General features: G+C 52.8%; 1 protein-coding gene across 1 annotated transcript in view; it reads left to right on the forward strand.

Annotated features, from left to right (window-relative positions):
* ENTREP2 (endosomal transmembrane epsin interactor 2) overlaps positions 1-18494 on the forward strand; it is a 591792-nt gene extending 573298 nt beyond the window's left edge. Inside the window, exons 8-11 of the mRNA XM_049906022.1 lie at positions 7299-7374; positions 13575-13808; positions 14956-15030; positions 16072-18494. Of these exons, the coding sequence (XP_049761979.1) occupies positions 7299-7374; positions 13575-13808; positions 14956-15030; positions 16072-16400 (714 nt within the window). The 3' untranslated portion in view covers positions 16401-18494. The remainder of the gene's footprint in view (positions 1-7298; positions 7375-13574; positions 13809-14955; positions 15031-16071) is intronic.
* Positions 18495-19015: the final 521 nt, after the last annotated feature.

Consider the following 19015-nt stretch of genomic DNA (forward strand, 5'->3'; position numbering starts at 1 on the left):
AGACAGTTTACATTCTGGCTGCTAGAAACAAGAGCATGGCGCCCTCTACAGGCCAGAGGTTGTGGGACAAATTCTCACATCCTCAGGAGCAAAGACCAGACACCCCTGCCACTGAGCCTAGTGGCTTTGAGTTTCAGCACACTTTAGGGAAAATATCTGCAATAGGGATACTCCTCCTTCCGGGGTACCAGATGGCAGTTTGTGACATCCTGAAGGCCTTACACTCCTCCAACTACTGTCCTGACTTCTTCTTCTCCCTCCGCCAAACATCTTGAAACTGGTGGACTCCAAGCGTTCTCAAAGTGTGGCCTGGTGCAGTGGCAGCAGCAGCTGGGAAGGCGACAGGAGTGCAGGTTCTTAGCACAGCCCACACAAACTACTGACTTGGAAGCTCTGGGAGAGGCCCAGCAGTCTACATTTGATGAGCCCCCAGGTGATTCTGTTGTGCACTGGAGTCAAAACCCACTTGTCTACACCCTTTTCTGTGCCACCTCACCTCTGTCTAACCTCAACTTCTGCCGCATGGCCTCCAGCAGCCCCTCGATGATGAGTCAGGTGGACGCAGGGGTCAGCCCTCACAGCCTCTGGGTCCTCCCACCCTGAATGCTGGCTTCTGCCATCCAGGCTCTGGGAGACCCCTGGTGCTCAGCTTGCTCTGAAACCTGTCTGTTGGGGGCTGTTATGGATTGAATTCCTCTATCACCCTCCAAAGTCTTTATCCCACAGGGCTCTGTCCCCACAGATTGGTCCTGTCCCTCTCAGGGGCACCCCAACCCGTCCCTGGTTCTCGAGGCTCAGGGACGTCTCTGTGGGAATCCCGAGCTCTCTCCAAGGTCCTGAACCTCTCAGGGGTGCTCACTCCTATGTTCTGATCCCCACAGAATCCAAGAAGCCTACGGAGCAGACTGTCTCCGCCCCACGTCACAGCACTGCTGACATGCACACTCAGATGCCTTGGAGGCTCCCAGGGCTCTACCGGCCCCCTCTTGGGCCCCTGGCCCTGCCCTCTGCCCTGCCCCAGCATCAAGTTCAGCCACCCCCTGCCCAAGGTGCTCTCTTCTTCCCTCCTTCTTGGTGCCCGTCAAATCCCAGCTCAACTATCATGTCCTCAGGGTTGCCTTCCTCTCCAACCACTCTTTCAAGATGTTTGGAAGAGCGAGAAGGGAGAAGATAGGTCGGTAGTTAGAGTGTAGGTGTAGGGCCTTGAGTATGTTACGAAGTGGTTGGAGGAAGGGCCATGGGGTGAAGGGGTGGCTGGACCAGGACAGGACCAGCGATGGAGGGAAGGCTCTGAAAGGTAGGGAAGGGGAAGAGCACAGAGGGAGCGACGGCTCTGTACCCAGCCAAGGCGTCGCCATGATGGTGACTGCAGGCAGATGGACCAGAGGAACCAGGAGAGACCCAGGGGGTACGGTTCTCTACAACCACCTTGAGGAGAGGAAAGTGGCTGTGCTGGGGGCCTGTTAAGGATTGAATTGTGTCCCCCCAAAACATACTGAATTCCTGACCCCTGTATCTGTGGATTGGCTCTGTTTGGAAATTGGGTGTCTTTGTTACAGTAATGAGGTCATACCAGTGTAGGGTGGGTCCAAAACCTAATCACTTCTGATTTATAAAAAGACCAGAACAGACACAGAGACAAACACATGGGGAAGACGGAAGCCAAGGAACACCAAGGACCTCACCGGGCTAGTGACGAAAGGACCCCCTTAGAGTCACACCCTGAATTTAGGCTCCTAGCCTCCAGAACTGTGAGGCAAAAAATTCCTGTTCTTTAAAGCTGCCCACTTGTGGTATTTTTTTATTACAGCAGCAGTAGGAGATTAAATAGGGCCCAGCTTTGGTCCGCCTCACAGTCCTCCCTTTTGTGCTCTTGTTACTCCTATTTCTAGGAAGGTTTCTGTAGAATAATCTGGAATACCTTGAGCACTGCTCTGTGGGCGCATGGCCCTCTTCAGAGCTGCTGCCCAGGGAGGAGAAGGGAGAGGAACAGTTAACAGGGGCCCCATCCTTTCTCTTCAGGGGACCCATATGTGTGCTGGAGAGAAGCTTCTGGATTGGAATTGGCAGTTGGTGCTCCACACCACCCTCAGACACTAGAGATATTTTATTGGTGTTTTATCACTGTTTTACTCTCCTTCCCTGAAGAGTACAGTATATTGGAGGATGATAGTACCGGTTCTAAAGCCAATGTGAAATCATTCTCCAAAACAGTTAGAAATTCTCTACTTAGCAATTTTTTTCACATAATAGTGAGACCAGCTTTAAGGTCAGACACTTGCCTCGCATGTGTGTGTGTTGTCTCAGAACCTCCCATTTACAAGGGTCTGGCACCATCGTGCCTGATGGAGAAACGGCGGTGAGGCAGCCACGTTGGCATTGTTTCACTGGGACAGAGGCAGCATCTGGTAAGGAAGGGACCACTGCAGACCTGGGAGAGGCCACCCACGCCTATGGGCTGGTTCTCTTTGATCTGGTGGCCCCAGGACACTTTCAATCCCACAGATACCTCTGAGTGTCTGGAAGTCAATGAAATCCATTACCCTCCACCGAGGGAAGGCCGTGCTGCCAGCTGTCCCCTCCTGCCGAACCTGAAGAGAACATAGACAATGACAGCAAGGAGCAGCCCCCTTTGCTGCACGACCCCTTTCCCTGGAGGGGAGGAGGTTCGTTGCTTCCCCTTGTTGGGACAAGTGAATATAAATGAGCTATCAGCTGTCCTGTGGGGAAAGGGGAAGGCAGTCTGACAGCACAGCAGCTCACGGGCCGCAAGCTCTGTGTGGAGGCCTGGGGCCACCGCTCACCCAGAAGACACTGAAGCCGCGGAAGGAAAGCACACCTTGTTGGAGGATCTTCTTCTGGGCCCGTTGCCTGTGTGAGCTGCCACACCAGATGTTCCATCCTGACTCGGGGGGCAATGCTGCTCTCCCCGCCCCCATGGCTTGAGACTGCACTTCCAGCAGGGTGGTGAGGAGTGGGTCTCTCTCTAGCAGGACGGCTACTGAGCATTGAAAGTGTGATATTCCTGCTGGATGGCAGCCTGTGTCCCAGGGGCCATTAGCCTGTGCTGTTCCCATGGGACAGAGGATGGCAAACCAACAGTCTAACGTGCTGGGACCAGTGCCAGTCGCTGTAGAGTTGACCCCAGGCGTGTCAGAGTAGAACTGTGCTCCATGCGGTTCTCAATGCCGATCACCGGGCCTTTCTTCCAAGGAGCCTCTGGGTGGACGTGAACTGCCAACCTTTCATTTAGCAGCCAAGCACATTAACTATTTGTACCACCCAGGAACTCCGGGGAGTTGGACAGGTGCACATAAAGAGCTTTGGGGCTTCAGAGGAAGAACTGGGCCTGGAATTTGGGTAGGGCTAGGAGGCAGGTACAGGAAGGGGGAGACCATCTATGGTAGAAGCACTGCCAGGCAGAGGTGGAGGTGGAGAGCGGGGAGCCCTGGTGCTGGAGCTGAAGGTGCATGAAGGGGACCATAAAATAGTTTGGGTACAGGTTTTATGACCTTGGGTGCCTTTGAAGAGTTTGGCATTTGGGGTTGACAGGAGCCACAGTGCTCCAGGAAATTTGATGTGGTGGCAACATGTGGGTGGAAGGGAAACCGGAGGCACAGAGAGCACAGTCAAAGGAAGCCAGTGAGAATGACGGCAGGTAGGCTAACCCCGAAGGCTTATACTTCCAAACTTTACATTATAAAATTTGTAAGCAAAAAAGTCTTCAAAGATTGCCTTGAGACGTTCACCTAAGATCTCAATTCACATTTTCCGTGATTGTTAGTAATGACTCCAAAAGTACAAAAAAAAAAAAAAAAAAACCCCAAAAAACCTGTTGCCGTGGAGTCAATTCTGACTCATAGCAGCCCTACAGCACAGAGCAGAACTGCCCACAGGGTTTCCAGGGAGTGGCTGGTGGATTCAAACTGCCGTCTTATTGGTTAGCAGCCTCGCTCTTAACCACTGGGCCACCAGGCCCCTCCAAAAGTACAGCTCTTTATAAACATGGTTCTGGGTGGCTGGTCTCCTCCTAACCTGGGACACAAGGCATGGTTTGCACACGGTGCCTCAGCCACAGAGCTTTCTAAAAGCAGGGCAAGTGTAGAGAAAATGGGGTTATTCACCGCAATGCCAATTGGTTTTTCAGTTTTGATGACAGCAAACATAGCCTGTCTGAGGATACGTCTGTGTGGGCCTTTGAATGTGCTCAGTTATTCCCGGGCCTCTTCTCTGGACAGTCTCTCGCCCTCTCCTTTCTGAAGGAGCTGTGTGTGAGCCTTCACTGCTAAACCCACATTTCAGCTTGCATTCCAGGCCACGGATAAAATCCTTCTCCAGCCTTCCTACTGCCTTTATGTGTCATCCAAAATCCTGTGTGAACCGAAGCATTTCCCCGCAGCCTCAGTTTAGTAAAGTGGCTTTTCACACCAGGGAAGGCCAAATTCAAATTAAACCCTGGCCACCCTGCTTGCCAGAGGCCATAGACGAGCTCCCGGGAGCTGTCTGCTCTCAGACCAGATTCAACTGTCGTGTGGGAGCCACAGGGGAGCCGGAGGGATGCTTCTGCAAAATATGAGATGAATCTCATTTCCTCCTGACCTTGTCCCAAGGTGCATTTCATTTCTCTTATTTCTATTTCTTTATTAACAGAAGGTTCTTTTTCAGGCAGCAGGTTTCAAAGTTGCCACCCATTCCTGCCCAAAAAAAAGTCCAGTAGGAGGTTAGATACAGGAGGAGATACAGAAGGAAACGAAGGTTTAGGGCATTGTTCTTTGTGTTGCGATTTAGCAGACTTTTGGCAGAGGTTTCCAATCTTGGTTACTGGCATATAGTGACTCCAGAGGAGAGAAGGCAGGGGCGATGACAGTGCCAATTCTTCCTCACCCAGCTCCCTCCCCAAAAAGAGAATGGCAGGCAACAGCGCCCTCGCTCTTTGGGTGAGAACTTGTATGGTAATGTTACTCTAAAGCCTATGCACTGGGTCCAAACACAGGTACGGTGGGTCTCCTGCCCGCTGGCAGCACTCTGAGCTCAGTGTGGTCTTGCTCAGAGCCTCTCTCCTGCCAGTGTGGCCCGGTCACCCCTTTGTGTTGGTAGAGGGCCGCAGCCCTGTGCACCCCTTGTGTTGGTGGAGGGCTGCAGCCCTGCGCACCCTTTGTGTTGCCAGAGGGCCGCAGCACTGCACACGCTTTGTGTTGCTGGAGGGCCGCAGCCTTGCCACCCTTTGTGTTGGTGGATGGCCTCAGCCTTGCGCACCCTTTGTGTTGGTGGAGGCCCGCAGCCTTGCACACCCTTTGTGTTGCTGGAGGGCCACAGCCTCGCGCACCCTTCGTGTTGGTGGAGGGCCACAGCCTTGCGTACCCTTCGTGTTGGTGGACGGCCTCAGCCTTGCACACCCTTTGTGTTGGTGGAGGGCCGCAGCCCTACACACCCTTTGTGTTGGTGGAGGGCCGCAGCCCTGCGTACCCTTTGTGTTGGTGGAGGGCTGCGGCCCTACACACCCCTTTGTGTTGGTGGAGGGCCGCAGCCCTGCGCACCCTTTGTGTTGGTGGAGGGCTGCAGCCCTGCGCACCCTTTGTGTTCCTGGAGGGCCTCAGCCTTGCGCACCTCTTTGTGTAGGTGGAGTGCCGCAGCCCAGCGCACCCTTTGTGTTGGTGGAGGGCTGCAGCCGTGCACACCCTTTGTGTTGGTGGAGGACTGCAGCCCTGTGCACCCTTTGTGTTGGTGGAGGGCTGCAGCCCTGCGCACCCTTTGTGTTGGTGGAGGGCTGCAGCCGTGCACACCCCTTTGTGTTGGTGGATGGCCGCAGCCCTGCACACCCTTTGTGTTGCTGGAGGGCTGCAGCCCTGCACACCCTTTGCGTTGGTGGAGGGCCGCAGCCCTGCACACCATTTGTGTTGGTGGAGGCCTGCAGCTGTGTGCACCTGCGGCCCTGGGGAGCCTTGAGGATGGAGGACAAAGAGCCAGATCTCTGATTGAAGTGGGGACGCCCAGGGAGGCATGATGTAATTACCTGAGCTGGAATAGGACCAAGCCGCAGGGCTCCCGGCACCTTCCCGGCTCTCCCCAGAGCTCATTATTTATAAGCGTGTCCCCAAAGAAATCCTGAAATAACACAAAGACTCAAATTGTTTTTTGAAATAGCAGAGGGGCCCACGGGAGCGCACATAAGATGTAGTTACAAGGCCACTGCACCCTAGAGTGGAGATCAGAACCCCTGTGCTAGCCAAGGGGCAGGCGGAGCAGAGGACTGGCAGGCAAGGCAGGAGCAGAGGAGGCTCCCATCCCTACCCCCACCCCCACCCCCACAACTCCCCACCCCCCCAGCGCCACGTGCCTGCTCCTCCCCCTCTCAGGCAGTCCTGAGTCGCTTTAAGAAGAAAGCTGCCATGGTGATGACTCAGTACTGGTCCCACCAAGGCGGCAGGCTGGGCACTATGTTCCCTGGGATGCAGGCCCTTCTGCAAGCTGACCTCTGACCCTGCCCTGAGGTCAGGGTGGGGAGGGTGGCCTGGGGCACAGCCTCTGGATCCCATCTGTAAGGCACAGGAAAGAGAAGGGCTGCAAACTCTGTGGGAGTTTGGGGTTGGTTCAGACAATAACCATCTATTAAATGCTGTCAGCATCCACACTCTGCTGGCACAGAACATTATAGGACTCAGGACTGGTCGTCCCTGTGGCCTTACTCTTCCGTGAGAGAGAACAGGGAGGAGAGGGTGGCTGAGAGAAAGCAGCTGGAAGTGAGGGCAGGCGCATTCTGCCTGGGCACGGCGACCCCAGAGAATCCTGTGGGGCCTTTGTGGGTTCTGAACTGCCCATCAGTGGAAGGTGAGTGGGCTGGAGGGGGTACCACAGCTCTGGTGGGCTTTCAGGGAGTGTGGGGTGCTTTGATTGCAAATGGTCACAGAACCGGTTTGGCCTGGCAAGGACCCATTGCTTTCAAGTTGATTCTGTTTCTTAGCAACCCTATGGAGCAGGGTAGAACTGCCCCATAGGGTTTCCAAGGCTAGAAATCTTGACGGAAGCAGCCTGCCACATCTTTCTCCCATGGAGCGGCTGGTAGGTTCAAAATGCCAACCTTTCAGTCAGCAGCCAAGTGCTTTAACCACTGGGCCACCAGGGTTCCTTTGCCTTCACACCCACCCTTAAATGAGGGGAGAACATGGGACTGCCAGGACAGCTTTAAGGTCAGTGGTGAGTGCGGGCTGCTGAGGTGGAGGGTGCTGTCTGTGCCTTCTCTGGTGGCACCTGAGCCTAGCCCCACTGAAGACCTCCCGATTCTTTGTTTCTTGCTGTAGGTCACGCGTATAGACCAGCAGGTGACTGAGTCCAGCTCTGGGGACCCAAACGCCACAGCTGGCTTCAGCACGCAAGGTAATCTCTGCTCTTACAGATTGGAAGCGCTCATTTGAAGCTGTACATTTCTGTTTTTTGGTGTCTCTTTTCTCATCCTTTTTCTTCTCTCCCTACTCCCTGTCTTCTACATTAAGGGGCTGGGATTTGCTACAGCCTTTCCCATTAAGTACCACATAAATTCCCCACATTTCTTCCTTAGCCTCCCTCAATAAATCAGCATTTCTGGGGGACTTCACTTGTTCCCCCGGGGGTAGGGAGGACATGCCCTTTCTCTCTCGCTTGAGGGGTCTGAACTTGAAGAAAGCACTACTCATCTGGGGGTGTGAGGCTCCAGCAACGACCCTTTCCAGAGCAAAAATAGTAGCAGGCCAATATCCACCCAGCTCCTTTCTCAGGAGAGTGGGCTGGTGAGGAGGGGCCCCGGGCTGAGTCCCTCTGGCCTACAGAGGGCAGAGGCTGGAGGACATTGAAAGAAAAATGAGAGATCACTGGCCCGCAGGGGGTGGAGCCTCAGTACAAAGCCCTGGGAGGACTGGGCATTTCCAGAGTCTTCTTGAGGTCCTCAAGCTGGCCCATGTGAGTGGCTTTATTCAGATAACCAAGGGTCCCAGAAAGGAACACAACTACAGTTCCAGAGCTCCCTTCCTCATCCCAAACTCCTAGTTAACATCTAAGGGATATAGGAGGGGGCATCCTTTAGGTTCCAGGAGCCCAAGTCGGCAGGTATGGGGATTTGGAAGTGATCTCATCCTTCCCTTGGTGGCTCCGAGGGGCCATCAGAAGCTGTGTCCCAGAGGTGATGACTGATGGCCTTCCCAGGGGCTACCCCAGGGTACAGCATGTCCCAGTTACTCTGTCACAGGGTGGGCCTCTCTGGCTCTCTGCATTCTAGGGTTTGGGCTGAGGGGGGGCTGAGGCTGAGCCCTGCCTTATTCCAGCCACAGGACTCCTATGAGGAAAAGGTGCTTGGGACAGCAGAGCCACCTGGAGGCTATGGGAGAACACTCTTGTTTGTCTTCTCTGTACAGATAGGGACAGAGAAGCCTGGGGGCCCCGTCAGAAACTCAGAAGAGCTTGACCTCCTTATTGCCCAGGACATGGGACCTGGGTAGTGACTCCAGGCCCAGCCCTCACATGCAGGTGGTCAGGAGCTCACAGCATAGCAGGCCAGGCAGGCTTAACTTCAGAAAAGACACCTCCCACCAGTTAGTTTCTGTAATGGGTGTGAGGTTCAGGTCGAGATTTCATTTTCTTGCCTACATGCCTAATTGCTTCAGCCCCACTTGTTGAAAAAGGTACCCTCCACTCAATTGCTTTGGTATGTTTGTCAAAAATCAGTTGGGTCTATTTCTGGGTTCTCTGTTCAGTTCCGTTGATCTTTTATCTATCCCTCTGCCAATACCACAGTCTTGATTACTGTAGTGATATAGTAAGTCTTAATATTGGGTAGAGATTATTTTAGCTATTCTAGAAGCTTTGTCTTTCCATACAAACTTTAGAATAAGTTTGTGTCTACAAAATCCTTGCTGGGATTTTGATAGGCATTGGATTAAACAGTAGCATTAAACAAACAAACAAACAAATCCATTTAGGGAGGATTGACATTTTTACTATGTCAAGTCCTCTGATCCATGAACATGGTATGTCTCCCCATTTATTTGGGTCTTCTTTCATTTGTTTCATCCACAGTCTGTAATTTTCAGTATATAGATCCTATACATGTTTCATTAAGTGTATGGCTGAGTATTTTATTTTCTTGGGAGTGATGGTAAATGGTTTTTAATTTCAATTGTGTTTTTAATTTCCACTTCTGCATGTTCATTGTTAGTAGATAGGATTGATAATATGATAGAAAGTTGATTCATTTTTGGGTGTTGATCCTGTATTCTGCAACCTTGCTGACCTCACTTATTGGTTCTTGAACTGTTCTTGTAGATTCTGGGCTTTTTTCCCCCATCTATTAATGTAGCAAAATAGTAACCAAAACCAAAAACCAAACCTGTTGCAGGCAAGTCGATTCCAACTCATAGCCACCCTACAGAACACAGTAGAACTGCCCCACAGGGTTTCCGAGGAGCTGCTAGTATATTCAAACTGCTGAGCTTTTGGTTAGCAGCTGAGCTCTTAACCACTGTTCCACCAGGGCTCCAAAATAGTAACAAAAATAAAAGAAATTAAATTTAATTTTTTAAAAAAGCAAAATAGTAATGACATTGCTGCTGGCAAGCCGGGAGGGGAGCTGCCACCCTTGATCCTGACTGGCCACTTGTAAACTGATCCATCTCTTTGGGAAAGCGTTTCAGATAAAAAGCCGTAAAATTGTTCATTCCTGTGATGTGCTCTCACTTCTGGAACCATGCCAGGGCAGTACTGCAAAAGAAGAAAATGCCACATGTGAAGATGGTTGTATTTTTGTAATAATAAAAACTTGGGAGAATAATGAAGTCCATTAACAGAGAAAAGTCAGGGAGGATATGTTACATTATTATCCATTAATGAGGAAAAATGCTTGTGACCTGTGAGGTGAAATACCGACGTCCACGAGGGTTACGACTACTGTGAAGACATAGGCACACAGTCCAACTAGGGCGAATGTATACAAAGGAATGAATTAGCGGCTTGGGGCCGTGAGCTTCTCCTGTAATGTTATACTAATGCTATAAGTTACAATTAATATATATATGTATGTGTGTGCACGTGTGTGCATGTGTGTACATTTATATACCCCCACACACATACATTCAGAGCTGACTCACATTGGTCTCCCCATGACTCCATTGCCTTGAGAAGCTCGGCCATTTAACTATCACTAGCATTCAGAGAGAACTGGGATCAAGAGGAACCAGTAAGAATGAATGTTATTAAAAATATTTTTAATATACTGCTATGAAATACTCTAGGTGTTTTTTTTAAAAATACTTTATCGTGTTTTAGGTGAAAATTTACACAGCAAATTAGGTTCACATTTAACAATTTTTTTACAGATTGCTCCATGGCATTGGCTACATTTTTCACAATGTGTCAGCATTCTCATTATTTCCATTCTGTTTGTTCTGTTTCCATTAATCTAGCTTCCCTGCCCCTCCTTACCTTCTCATCTTTGTTTTAGGGTAAATGTTGACTGGTCTCATATAGTTGATTATTTAAGGGAGAACAGTACTCACTGGTGATAGTGTTTATTTTATAAGCCAATCTATTATTTGGATAAAAGGTGTCCACTGGGAGTGGCTTCAATTCCACATTCAAAGAGTATCTTAGAGTGATAGTCTTAGGGGTTCCTCTAGTCTCTATCAGTCCAGTTAAGTCTGGCCTTTTTTAGGAATTTGAGTTTTGTTCTACATTTTTCTCCCTTTCTATCCAGGACCTTCTATTGTGTCCCTGATCAGAAAGGTCATTAGTGGTAGTCAGGCACCATCTAGTTCTTCTGGTTTCAGGCTAGACAAGGCTGTGGTTCATGTAGATTGTTAGTCCTGTGAACTAGTTTCTTCTTCAAGTCTTTGGTTTTCTTCATTCTCTTTTGTTCCAGACTAGTATTAGTTGTATCTTAGATGGCTACTCACAAGCTTTTAAGACCCCAGACACAACTCACCAAACTAGAATGTAGAACATAGACCCCAGACACTACTCACCAAACTAGAATGTAAAACATAGTTTATGAACTATGTTATGCCAGTTGATGGAACTGTCCCACGAGACTATGGTCTTTAGCCTTCAAACCCAGTAAATCACTCCCATGAAGTGTTTGGTTATGTCTAGGCAGTATCCATAACTGTGCACCATGTGTTACTCCAGACATTTTGATAAGTTTGATAAGTTAATAATTACAAGGTATAGGTTTGAAATTTTCTAACAAGATGGTAAGTGCTGTTTCTTTTCTACATTCATATTTGAGCATTTGCTCAATTATTTTCTTAGAATAAATTCTTAGGAGTGAAATTGCAGTGTCCAAGGAAATGTGTATTTTATATTTTGGTATATTAGCCAAATTACATTCTGGAAAGGTTTTATAACTAGTTTACATACCCAGCAAGGGCATATGAGCCCACAAGACATTGTCAGTCTTGGTGATCTTTAACACCCTTGTAGACAAACATGACACACACACACACAATTTGAGAGCCCTGGTAGCAGAATGGTTAAGTACTCGGCTGCTAACTGAAAGGTTGGCAGTTCAAACCCACCAGCAGCTCTGTGGGAGAAAAGACCTTGCGATCTGCTCCGGTAAAGAGTACAGACTAGGAAACCCTAGAGGGTAGTTCTACTTTGTCCCATAGAGTCACTCTGAGTCGGAATAGACTCTCCAGCACATAACGGCAACACAGCAGCATTAATTATGGAGTGCAGTTCTACTCTGAAACACATGGGGTCACCATGAGTCAGGATCGACTCTATGGCAACCAGCTTGGTTTGGTTTGGTCCATTTGTAGTTCAATTTTGCATCCATTTTTTTTTTTTTCTCTTGCCATGTTTCTCTTTGTAAATGTTTAACAAAAGCACATTTGTTGAACGTCTTTGTTGAACGTCTGGGCGAGATCACGTGTAAGGGGAACAGCTCTTCCTGTTCGTTGGACATGTGCCTTCCCGGCTTGTCCTTTAATTTTCCTCCACGAATGATGCCTTTTTCCATAGACAGTTACAGCGTTTGCACTGTCACATTTATCAACCTTTCCCTCTGCGGTTTTTGTCGTGTTTACGAAGGCTTGCTCCACTTCAGGGCGGTAAGAGGAAACTTTCTGAAGCGTTTGTTTTCTTGTATATGATGTGCGAGGTGCTGTTCATCGTCCTGTTTTTTCCAAATAGACTGCTCATGTCATGTTCCCACGCCAGGTACTGAGGAGAGAAGCAGTGGACAGTGCAGGGGGTGACTAAGCAAGAGCCTTCTAGAACTGGCCTGCTTCCAGCTGGCTCCAGCCACTTAGTGGCTTTGTGACCCTCTTTCCTTACCCTCTCTCAGCCACTTTTCCTGGGCTGTGGAGTGGGAGTGACTGTGGGGTTGGCTCATAGGTGGCTGGTGACAGCTTGATGGACTGTTGCCTCTAAAAGTCCTTAGCCCGGCTCAGGCACACAGGCAGGGGAATGGAGTGTGTGGAGACAGAACGGCCAGTATCTACACGTGGCCCCTCTTGGCTGTGGCCTCTCCCACTGGTTCCTGGTTAGAACCCACAGAAAGGGATGGAAGGAACAGACCCCAAAGCCGCCCTGGAGTTGTTCAGGCTGCTGGGATTCTAACAAAGTGCCCCCCATTCAGGCCACACACCTCACAATACCTACCCCAGCGGGGTAGTTACCCTCACGGCAGGGAGCTCTGTGGTGACTGGTGATGCGGGGGCAGTGAGAGCCTCTCAGGCTTCATTCACTGTGGGTGCAGACTCCTTGGGAATCTCTCTAAAACAGGTTACCGTCAGGCCACCTGGGGTGCAGCCCAGGGGTGCCAGTGCTGCCAGTCTGGGGACTCCACTTGGTGTGGTAGGGGCTAGAGCCAGACCTGACCAGCATCACTGGTCTGAGTATCAGTTCTAAAACTGGAGTGGGCATCAGAAGGCCCTGGAGGGCTTATGAAAGCACAGATGGCTGGGCTCATGCCGGGTGGAGTTCCTGAGTCCATGGGTCTGGGTGAGACTCAAGAATCTGCATTTCTAACACGTTCCCAAGTGATGCTGATGCTACTGGTCTGGGGACCACACCTTGAGAATCCAGGCAGGCATCGCATCAGCTGGGTTTCTCTCACCCTGTCTGACCAGGGGATGTACTCCAGGCCCCAGGTACCACCCCTGTGTGGGGCAGGCAGAGTCTCAGATCCCACAGGACCTGGCTGGGGTGCTCTGAAGTCCTTCAGAGTGCCCTGCCTTCTCTGAATGGGCCCCAGTGGCCGATCAAGCATCTTTGTGACCTGGATAACATCCTGGTCCCCACCCACACCCCAAAGGATGGCCTGGATGTGGGATATGAGACTTCCAATCCCTGGGGAGGCATCACCCCACCACAAAAGGAGAAACCACTGTCTGTCCTGTCTTTCAGTCTTTGAGTCAGTCCCCCCATGTCCCTCCTGGGATGACTCTTGGGGGGTCACATGGTGCCCCCCAGCCCTTCAACACCAGAGCAGCGTTTCCCAGCCTCCACTGGTATTACTAAGCCCCGGAAGTTTCAGAGTGTACTCAGGGTTGGGGTCTAGAAGGGAGGGCGGCCCCGCCTCTAACCTGTGCCATCTCGTCTTGCAGCGTCAGCGGACCCGGCCAGCCTCCCTGCTGCCGAGCGCGCCACTGCGCCGGACCTGAGCTGTTGCTCCCTGGACGGGCCGGCGGCGTCCTCCCCACCACGGTCCCCGCCTCCCTGCCGCCCCTCCTGCCGCGCGTCCCCAGACGGCCCCGGCGTCGGCGCGTGGGCGCGGGCGGGCCCAGGGCGCATGTCCCGCTCCACCAGCGACCCCACCTCGTGCGCGTCCGCCGCTGCAGGTACCGCGGACCTGGCCCACCTGTGTCCCCGCGGGTTCGCCCAGCCCTCCCTGGCGCCTCAGGTCTGGCTTAGTGTCTTCTGAGAGCCCAGGCTGGCCTTGGGATCCCTGCCTGGGATGTGGGGAGATTGGGACTGTGGTCTTGATATCAGGCTCCAAATCGTCACGGAATGCTTGGACCCTGATCCTGGGGGTGGTGGGCAGCCCTCTGCCGGGGGAGAGGGAGGGGCGTCAGGGTTTAGGGAGACGCAGCTCCCAGGGCTCTCCCAGAGCAGAGCCTGGGTCAGGAGCAGGGGAGGGTTCCCGGGTTTATAGCTCCTGTCAGCCTTTCCTGGCTCTGCACCCGGGAGTGGCCCTGGGCTGTCTACTTGTTGGAAATGCCAGTACCGGGTCAGCTGTGGAGCCCTGCCAGGCGTGGCCATGTCTCGGTGACAGTGCTGGGCGGGTGGGGTGACACGGGTGCGTTTTAAACACCATGTCCTGCCACACTTGGCAGAGCTGCGTGTGTGTCCTGGAGCTCAAGTGGGGCTCACCCTGCTGACTGTTAGAGGGCACATGTTGCCCTGCCGTGTTAGGGCCAACACTCGGTCCTCCTGGTTCACAGTCATGCCTATGCATTCAGGGGTGCTCAGGGCCAGCAAGTGAAATTCATGCTCTGAGCCATGACCTTTTAGGGATGAGAATGAAGGGGGCCGTGGTTTGATGACAGTGTGACAGTGACCCAAGTCCTTCTCTGCCTCCAGCCACATGACCCTCTGGGCCTAGAGGAGACTGTTAACTATTCTACACATCAAAGGCCTGGGCCTCCCAGGGCCTTTGGGGAACTCAGACATGGCTGGGTGTTCAGATGAGGGAAGCTGGGCCTGCCCTGGGCACTGCTGTCATTTGAGGAACTCGGCCCACTGCAGGGAGGGCGGGTGTGGGACTGGAGAAGGACACGGACCCGGGATTGCTGGCGTGACTGATGGTGAGCAGAGCTGCAGGGGTGTCCTACTTTACCTGCGTTCAGGTGAGCATAAACTCAGGAGCTAGCTAGTTGCTTGTCTGGCAGCTGCAATGCTTTTCTTAGCCACGGGAGGGTTATTATAGTTTGGTTGGTAAACGGTTTTTCCCTTGAATGTGTTAATGCAATTCTCCTTCCGGAGCAGGTGGTACCTCCTCGCATAGCCCCGTGTGCATTTGTGATCTGGAAGCAGGGACATCCCAGGCTGCTCGAGCGACTGGTGAGACACTCGCTTTCTAACGCTTCGCACAGACACCCGATGAGCTATAGGTGGAGAGACTCATGGGCCATTTGCTGCGTGGCTTTCGCATATTGCTCCCCGTGTCCCCAGGAATGGGGGCTGGGAACAAGGGCATTTCCTCCTCTCTGGTGGGAACCTACTGGGGCTTAATGCACGCACGGTCGCTTCCGTCACTTTCCTGATGGGAATCTGCTTTGGAGTAGATTGGCCCCCCAGTGAGTTGTTCACAATTTTTCATGTTTACTTACTGAGCTTGCTCAGTGCCACCAAAAATGCCCCAGGCCAACAGGATGTGTTCCCTTTGGGCTACTTGAAACTCAGTGTAGGCAAGTCAGGCCCTATCTAGTCCCTGGTTGGTCACTCACAGCTGCCTGCTACCAGCTGGCGTCTTCTCAGGTGCCATCAGACCAGGGCTTGTGCTGTGGATCGTCATGGCCGGTGGCCACCCTACTGGGGGTTGATGCCCCTTCCTGGCCATTAGCCTGGGGGTCCGGGCCTAGTCTCTGAGCCCTGCAGCCCTGAGAGGTGGCTGCTGTCCACACCTGCACATGTAGGAGGGAGCCCCCCTGCCACGGTCACGGAGCAGTGTCATCCCCAAAGGAAAAGGTCATTGAGCTGGGAGAGGCTGAGAAGGGTCCCTCACACAGTTTGAAACTGTCCTGCTTCCAGATCTTGGCTGTACGAGGGGGCCTGAGGAGGCATTTTAGCTTGGGGACTCGAGTGGACAGACAAGACAGGAGGGGATCCTGCCCTGTCCTGCTCTTCTCTGGCCTGCCTGGCATTTTACCCTTCGGGAGACCCTGGCCGCTCCAGGTTAATGCAGGGCTGAGGGGGACCAGGCTGCACAGGGGAGAAAGGAGCCAGGAAGCGGGGCCGCGCCCAGAGCACCAGTCTCAGAAGCAGAAAGCTGGTCCCAAGCAGCTTTCATTTGCCTTTGAAGGAATGTGTGTGTTTAACAGCTGCCTGACGTCTTGCTTGGTTTTGCTTGTTTTTACTGGTATCTTTCTCCTTTGATACTAGTTCCCACATCTCGCTCTGCCGAGGCCACCTCTGCTTATCAGCACCCTCTTTCCCCATCGGGAGAACAAAGTGGTGCCTGGAAAACCGGCCAGCAGCAGTTCAAGCCAGAGGCCTCGCAACCCATCTCCAAGCAGTGTCCTCACTCGGTGGTGGACAGCCAGGTCTACACGGACACCAGGGTCCTGGTGGCCAAGTTCCTAGAGCACGCGCACAGCGCCCTGCCTGCTGAGGTACGGCACGTGGTGCGTGCCATCCGCTCCGTGGTCGCCCCTGACGAGTGCCACCCGGACGAAGCCATCCTCAGCACCAGTGTTCTGGACCAGGTGTGAAGGACCCGGTGTCTGCACAGGGACCCGGACAGTCCTGGTGCAGCAAGCCCTCTTGCCGGAAGTGGCGGACTTGGCAGAGGACAAGCCCAGGGGACAGCCATGAGCCTCTGGGGTGGCCTGGGCAGAGAGCTCTTACTTCCTCTCCTGAGGTGGAGGACTGATCCATTGTTTTCTCGGTGATCACATTTCCTACCTATTTCAGAATACAGAAAAACTTGTATCCACAGTGAATCCTGCAGTTTTATCAAGTGTGTGTCACCTCGAACTAATGCAGGTGACACAAATGTGAATAGAGTGGCAGGCGATACTCATGTAACTTAAAGACACTACCAAAAATCCCCAAACCAGTTGCCACCTGGTCGATTCTGACTCATGGGGCCCCCGTGTGTGTAAAATAGAACTGTGCTCCCTAGGGTTCTCAAGGCTGGGACCTTGCAGAAGCAAATTGCCAGGACTTTTTTTCGAGGCGTCTCTGGGTGAGTTCGAACCGCCAACCTTTCAGTTAGTAGTCGAGTACTTAAGTGTTTGCACCACCCAGATACCTTCAAAACCAGGGTCGTTAAAAGCAGGAGTCCCCCATCAGCTTAGCTCAGTGTTAAGTGGACGGAAGCTGACATCAAGTAATGAGGCCATTTCCGTATGTGGCTTGTCATTCTATAATCAAACATTTATCATAGCCTACCTTTAAAGAAAACAGGTCATTCTAGCACAGGTGGCAGCCGGGGCCCAACTCTGTGCCCCAGGGCTCCGGGGCTATTGTGCCAACAGAGGTACAATGTTGGACTCTGTTGGGGGCTGGCCACCCCTGGGGGGCAGAGGGAGGCGTGTGGCAAGGGGCTTTGACAGGCCTCTCATTGGCTTGTCTCCCAGGCTTCCCCTTCTCAGCCCTCCATCTGTAGGGTGCCTTCCCCGCTTCCTCTCTGGTTTCTTTTTGGCCTCTGCCTCCCTCCCACTCGTTAACTGACTCCAGTGGGGAATGGAAACTGGTCGTTGCTATTTGTTCCATAATCATAAGCACCTACTCTGAGCCACCACTCATTTGGGGGTTTCCCTTGTGTCCAGCTTGTAACTGATTGGCCGTGGTGGGTTGAGGCCTGGGGGATGAGGTCATCTTTCTGGGACGTGTGACCTTCTAATAAACCCAGTCTCAGATGACCCAGTGCAGACCCTTGCCAGCCAGGCCAGCAGCAAAATCAACTGCATTGGAGAATGGAGGTTGTAATTGTTTATTTTCATAAAAACACCCAGTGTGTTGGTGATGCAGAAGCAGCCAGCCCAGCCCCCTCTGAGACAGCCACTTGGCCCCTGGCCCCTCATGTTCTGGCTGTCACAGGCTGCCACTTCCGGGAGAGCTCTCTGCAGTGATGGCAGTGCCTGTGTCTGTGCCATCAAACCAGGAGCCACCAGCACGCAGGGGACACGGGGCCCCTGGGCTGGGCTGGAGGCTCCCACACGCACAAAGCCACCCAGGCCATCCAGGGCTCCTCTGGGAGCTCAGGGCCCAACCAGGAATGCAGAGGGAGGGCCAGGCAAAGGCTCACACTGCCCAGCCACCCAGCAGCCCCAGTGGCCACACCTGCTCCCGGTTCCCTCTGCTCCAAGCAGCCTGTGCCTGTCTGCGCCCCGTCCTTAGCCTCTAGACCCCCGTAGCTAACCGGCTGGGCCTGGCTCCTATGGTTGGAGCCTGGGAGGGAACAGGCCCTTCTGCCCTCCAGCCCAGGTGCCTGACCCTCCCTCCAGCCCGGACCTGGCGTGAGCTGAATGTGGGGTGTGGCGCTGTGGCCAGCATGACTGACACCTGCATAGCGTTACTAGTACTGCTGGTCAGTGCCTCCAGGGGTTACAGCACCGGCTTTACTAGTACTGCTGGTCAGTGCCTCCAGGGGGTTACAGCACCGGCTTTACTAGTACTGCTGGTCAGCTCCTCCCAGGGGTTACAGCACCAGCTTTACTAGTACTGCTGGTCAGCTCCTCCCAGGGGTTACAGCACCAGCTTTACTAGTACTGCTGGTCAGTGCCTCCAGGGGGTTACAGCACCGGCTTTACTAGTACTGCTGGTCAGTGCCTCCAGGGGGTTACAGCACCGGCTTTACTAGTACTGCTGGTCAGCTCCTCCCATGGGTTACAGCACTAGCTTTACTAGTACTGCTGGTCAGCTCCTCCCAGGGGTTACAGCACCGGCTTTACTAGTACTGCTGGTCAGTGCCTCCAGGGGGTTATAGCACCAGCTTTACTAGTACTGCTGGTCACCGCCTCCAGGGGATTATAGCACCAGCTTTACTAGTACTGCTGGTCAGCTCCTCCCAGGGGTTACAGCACCAGCTTTACTAGTACTGCTGGTCAGCTCCTCCCATGGGTTCCAGCACCAGCTTTACTAGTACTGCTGGTCAGCTCCTCCCAGGGGTTACAGCACCGGCTTTACTAGTACTGTTGGTCAGCTCCTCCCAGGGGTTACAGCACCGGCTTTACTAGTACTGCTGGTCAGCTCCTCCCATGGGTTACAGCACTAGCTTTACTAGTACTGCTGGTCAGCTCCTCCCAGGGGTTATAGCACCAGCTTTACTAGTACTGCTGGTCACCGCCTCCAGGGGGTTATAGCACCAGCTTTACTAGTA

This window comes from Elephas maximus, chromosome 13 (assembly GCF_024166365.1).
Source record: "Elephas maximus indicus isolate mEleMax1 chromosome 13, mEleMax1 primary haplotype, whole genome shotgun sequence".
NCBI lineage: Eukaryota > Metazoa > Chordata > Mammalia > Proboscidea > Elephantidae > Elephas > Elephas maximus.